The sequence below is a fragment of the Daktulosphaira vitifoliae genome, unplaced genomic scaffold, assembly GCF_025091365.1.
Source record: "Daktulosphaira vitifoliae isolate Bord-2020 unplaced genomic scaffold, ASM2509136v1 Scaffold_3, whole genome shotgun sequence".
Lineage (NCBI taxonomy): Eukaryota > Metazoa > Arthropoda > Insecta > Hemiptera > Phylloxeridae > Daktulosphaira > Daktulosphaira vitifoliae.
In genome coordinates, this window is record NW_026099574.1 from 3,422,415 (window position 1) to 3,428,629 (window position 6,215).

At 29.6% G+C, this 6,215-nt stretch overlaps 1 protein-coding gene across 4 annotated transcripts in view; it reads left to right on the top strand.

The window, feature by feature from the left end:
• LOC126902386 (protein sidekick) overlaps positions 1-6,215 on the top strand; it is a 29,989-nt gene that overhangs the window by 6,764 nt on the left and 17,010 nt on the right. For all 4 annotated transcript variants that reach the window (XM_050679592.1, XM_050679593.1, XM_050679594.1 and 1 more), the window contains exon 3: positions 5,907-6,083. In XM_050679592.1, the coding sequence (XP_050535549.1) occupies positions 5,907-6,083 (177 nt within the window). The remainder of the gene's footprint in view (positions 1-5,906; positions 6,084-6,215) is intronic.

The following is a 6,215-nucleotide window of genomic DNA, read 5'->3' on the forward strand; positions in this document are numbered from 1 at the left end:
AAAAAAAAGATAATCGTGTCTTTAGTATAACTGATTAGAATTTCGTTTTAATCCAACTTTTATCATTGTAATTTAAAATGTTGAAAAATAATAATAATAATCTACTGTTTTTAACTATTCTACACTTTTAAAATATTTTTTGAATTTTCACTTACATGTACTGGAACTTTTTAACGCATACATTGCAAGGAAAATGTTAGATATATACTAATATAACAATGTGATATTTTTTATGAATTTTCGATGTTAAAATTACACTACTTGTGTGTAAAATTAACGTGTATTTAAAAATATAACGACTTATGGAAATTTTTAGATAATTTTTTGAAGTTTAATTTTTTTTTTAGATATTTTCTTTAACAAAAAAAAATTTAAATTGATATTTTTAATTTTTGAGGACAATATCTTCNAATTGATATTTTTAATTTTTGAGGACAATATCTTCAACTAGATATAATTTTCCTGTATTGATCATCAATATCGGTATAGTGAGAGCCAAGAATTGTTATGGACAAACACAAAAAAAGCACTTAGAGGTAAAATCAATACCTTATCAGCTTTGCATCAAATTTGCAAATTATTATAATATATTTATCTAATGTTATTGTAAAAAAGCACTTGTTATATTTTAATTTGTAATCGAGTTAATTGTAACTATAATTAGAGCAACGCTCATATTGTAATCCACAGTATTAAACTTTATGTTATTACACCTAATAAAATGATTAAAAATGAACAACCATTGTCGAATGTCTATCTATAATAAAAACACACTCTTGAGCACGGACGTAGTGTAAATCAAAGGATTTTGCTACCCTGTAACAATAGTAGTACTTAGCTCTATGTAACTCAATACTCATACCTAAGCCACTCGGTCTGCGATGTTATTCACTCAACAGGAAGAGTCAGAATGGAGGCCCCTCTTGGAAAAAAATACCGTCAGCACATGTCTTTTATTTTCTCACCCGATACCCATTGCGGTATTTCCTGCCGTGCTCACCGCAGTTGATGTATTCCCTTGCGTATGTTGGCAACGTTCTTCAGAAAACACATTGCCCTAAGGATCGGGTTTCTCAAAACGGCTACATGTAAACTGTCAAACACTACGTTAAATAATAATTATTAGGCGTTTCTGGCTTGACTTTATTTGTCACATATATTTTTGTTTATCTTCAACGTCTATCAGAGACTCTCGAGTGCATCATCAATTAACAACAAAAACAATCACATCACCCATCTCGTAGGTTTTTTTATACATTTGGTTATTTTATTTTCTTCTCAGCAACAATACTCGTGCTATCGCGACCAATTCGATGTGCATCGTGTATAGGCACATGTTGTAAATGCCGGTAAAGCAGCGTTAACTCACAATCCACCGTGAAATTTCGCTGAATTTATAATTGTATTGTTTACTCTGTAGTATGGCGAACGGTAGCTTATTGTGATTTGTGACAATCGTAACGAAAAAAGTCATCGTTACTGTGACGACTAATATGCGCGTTCGCTATTCCACAACGTGTAAAACGTAAAAGAATAATATTAAGAGTAAAAATGATCGTTATGAAGATGTCATTCGTCGTGTAATATTATCAAAAACAATAATCACTCGTAGCATTCACTCAAAAAAAAATTATCTTAGCATGCTCAATTTTAGTGCATTACACTCCCTCAGAACGTGCAGCTATCTTCATTTCGTCCGATAGTAGGACTCGGAGAGACCCTAGTGCTGTGTGGTTTGTTACGATGTCGGCCGTTTCATGTGGTTAAAAAGCGTTTACCACGCGCTGTGCGTACAATAATAACTACATGTGTATCGATTGATTTTTATAGGTATACGCATATGCACATGTCTAAAACATATTCCGTCGTGTTTTTAGTCATTATCGTGTCCCGCATAAGTGTTGGAAATAGTTTTTTAATAAAATAAAAACACATCACATGTCGGATACAATGGTTTTAATGCGCCACTATTATATGTTATTATCGGGTAGGTTAATTGTAGTACATGGTATTTTTACGGCGGCGTGGGATTCAATCGTCGACAATTAAATTGTGCCCGTTGCATGAGAATTTTTTGTACATTTGATGACCGGACGCATAAAGTATAATAATACCAAATAATATCCATCGCCAAATAGTGTAAAGACAATGAACTCCTCGTTACAAACTGTAATAACTAATTTTCAAACGTTCTATGAATACATAATAACGTTTATGTTCATTACACTTTTTATATTAGGTGAACAAGGTTGCCAGCCGTCGTCTTTTGCTACGCCGGAATGTGGAAAATTTGCATTCCATTTTTCGTATATCCAGTGAATATAATTAAATCTCAGTGAGATTTTTTCTACGAATTAAATCGGAGTACTGAGCAAAAAATATTATTATTATTATACTTTATCAAGTTCTACCAGATAAAATATTCTCTCAAAATATTTCACATTTTATCGGTGTAAATACTTTTACGCTTTTTCTTGATATCAATGTTAATTTAGTAAATATAGAAATGGATAATGATCTCAATCACGTTTCAGATTTATAAGGAACGTGTTTTCGTGGGAGAAAAATAACTAGTAGGCATTCGTGTCTTTTTTAAATGAGTAAATAATGATGNCAATGTTAATTTAGTAAATATAGAAATGGATAATGATCTCAATCACGTTTCAGATTTATAAGGAACGTGTTTTCGTGGGAGAATAATAACTAGTAGGCATTCGTGTCTTTTTTTAAATGAGTAAATAATGATGGTACCTACTCCTGGTGAGTATCCATTTCATTGACAAATGCGACTGACTGTTATTTTATTATTCTTTATCCGTTGTTTAGTATTTTATGGTTGTATTAGTAATCGCGGGTCATAGTTGAAATGGGATAAAACGAAATTACAGTAAATTTAAATAAAAAAATAGTAATACTTATCATAATTAGGATTGTGTATTAACGTAACACTTGTGTTCCGCTTTCTGTTTCTAAGGAAAATTTATATAATTTTTAGCTATTTCATGTTGCTACTATTACAGATGATGTATGCAATTGATGAATAGCTTCCAAGTACTACTGTGGACGGGCAAGTGTGNCGGGTCATAGTTGAAATGGGATAAAACGAAATTACAGTAAATTTAAATAAAAAAATAGTAATACTTATCATAATTAGGATTGTATATTAACGTAACACTTGTGTTCCGCTTTCTGTTTCTAAGGAAAATTCATATAATTTTTAGCTATTTCATGTTGCTACTATTACAGATGATGTATGCAATTGATGTATAGCTTCCAAGTACTACTGTGGACGGGCAAGTGTGAAAAAAAAAACTATGTAATGAAAACTCGTCTCGTTGCATTCTTAGAAGTAAAGAGGAAGATGCCCGCGGTGTTCGCCGTCTTTGTCTCCTCGCTCTCTGTTCAGCAACCCAGTTTGTATGCTCGATAGGGTATCTTTTTAACCTTGAACAATATTAGACTCACTTCAGGTTATTACTCTTCTATATAGATATCTACGCGTAGGCTACTACTTTGTAGTATTTTCAATGCGTACGTAATAGACCTTAGTACCTGCTCCTGTTACATATGAAAAAGTTTAGCTAACAAAGACAAATATCAACTGTAATTGTTTCGAGCGTGTCCTAATCAAAAATCGACCATGAAATTATTATTTTTTGGCCTTAATTGGAATCTCGTTTGCCAGTGATATCATCAATGTTTATGATAATGTAATAAATTTGTTACGTTGTGATTATAATTATTCTGGATGTCTAAAAAGAAAATACAATATGTATGTGTTCTACTTATTATGTAATCAATTTTATTGAAATTCTTACATTAGATTCATGTATACTAAAATCTACTTTCCAACAGTAACTATTTTACTTTTTATTCGAAATCTAAATGGATGCAACGACGAATAAACCGTAGTCATGAACTTAAACGCATACTTAAAATGTTACATAATAAATTTAAAATTAATCTAGTTTTTTAATAAAAGCGTGCAATACTTTCTACTTTGATAGATAAAAGCTATGTGTACTTGTTCTCAAACCCTCATTTTTCTTTCCAAGAAAAAGTATTAGTAGTTGAAATTATTTGATGAGTAATATTAACGGTATGCTGTAAGATCACTTCTGATTCATCATTATTTTCTTTGTTGTAATGATATTTTTTAACATTTCATATAAAAGCGGATCAATAGTACTGTAATAAAGGTCAGCGTAAAGACCAGACAAGTTAAACATTTTTAAAAAATATTATTTTTGTTAATTTTGAATAAATATCATTTTTTCTTTTGTGTAATTCAGAACAAAAACAAATTCTATATCCCTATTATTTATGAAGATATTTTATCAAAAAAAAAAAACATTTTATTATTGCTTTTAATGAAATATTTTTATAACTATACTTACCTGTTTATTGTATCGAGTTCTTCATATATAATTTATATGTGTGTGTGTGTGTGTTTTTTTTAATTACTGAAATATGTATTATTTTTTTAGTGTTTACTACTCTGTTAATACTGGTAATTAATTATTAGATGAACGATTTATTTATTGGAGTGGAATCATGCATGTTGTTTATTGGGCCATCTATTTAGAGTTAATTTGAGTTTTATTTTTTTTAATTTTCGTGTTGAATTTAATTGATTCAGTTTTGATGTTTTAATAAATTTATACTTGTCTTACATTTTCTATGGTTTGCATAATTATGCACACATAATAATAATAATAATAATATTTTAACAAAAAAAAAAAACTATAATATCTATTTCCTAAGTAGTCTCGAATAAGTTAGCGGAAACATTAATATACTTTTAATATAATTAATATTATGAATGATAGAATTATATTTTAAAATAATATACTGTAATGCGACGAGTTAAACATGTTCGTAAGAGTCAGTCAAAAATGAGAAATTTTGTTCTAAAATTATAGTTTAATAAAAAATGTGAAATAATTTTCGACTTATTCTATACAAATAGTAATATAATGTAACATAATACAGTATGATAATATTACTATAAGTGTAATCGAATATTTTTGTACAGTATATCCGAAAAATATCTAGCCTTCTAACTGCTGAAATTTCATCAATCATAATGATATATAAATCATTTTTATCAATATTTTACACATTTCTGGTATAATTTCTTAACCAATTTAAACGTCACGCTAATTCTGCCCATTTTAATGTCTTTAAATCTGTTTTCTTGTCAGTACTACCGATGGAATCGCAATTTTTCTCTTCAAAAATTCTATTTAAAAACCGTATCAAAACTGAAATACGATCATTGTCCATAATGTCTACCATATTTTTCAAGCGTGACTCCGGAACCAATCCTAATTCCAGTGCTAACAGTACGTTTTATTGCTATATTTCATGCTCCCAAGCCGTCATTATTTATAATCATTGTTTTGTGTATTACGTAGTGTACTAGAGCAGTGAAACTTGTAATATCAAATGTCATCTAAGCAAATAATACTAAATGGATTTTAATATGGTATCATTAATCATTAATCAACTTCTTACTATGTATGCAAATTAACAATTACATACTTGGTGTATATTAGATAAATAATATGATAATACAGGAACTTGCAGAACTCTTGGCGTTTAATTATGAAAACACGAACCTAACTCCGCATTATTTTGTGCGAGTTTTTATATTTATTTAATGACTTTTAGACTAGAAATAGTTTCAGTATACCTAAAGCATCTTATATTTTAATTGAATTAGTATGCACATAATAAAGAACACCTCGGTGGCGACTAACGCCCACTAAGTTTTTATTGTGCAACGTCGTCAAGAATAATATTAAAACATAATGACAGCAATAAAGTTAATAACTATAGCATTACTATGCAGCAAGTATGACTGTTTTTAAATGCGAGATAACAATATTAATTGTTTGTTATAGGTTATCCGGCTCCCGTTTACAAATGGCTGAAAGATGGTAAAGAGCTTGGAGAATTTTCAACCGACCAAACTTATCGTATGTTGAATACCAAACAAGGTGACGTCGGCACTTACCAATGCATAGCAAAAAACGACGTCGGTTCTATTTTGTCTCAGAAAATTGACATTAATATTGCGTGTAAGATGAGAAAAATATTTTAAATATAGTGTTACAATATTGTCGTTTGTATAAAAGAGTTTTTAGTGCACTATGAGGGTATTCGCAGAGAAAGTTTTTACAATTACTATTGTTCTTTTTTTTTTTTTTTTT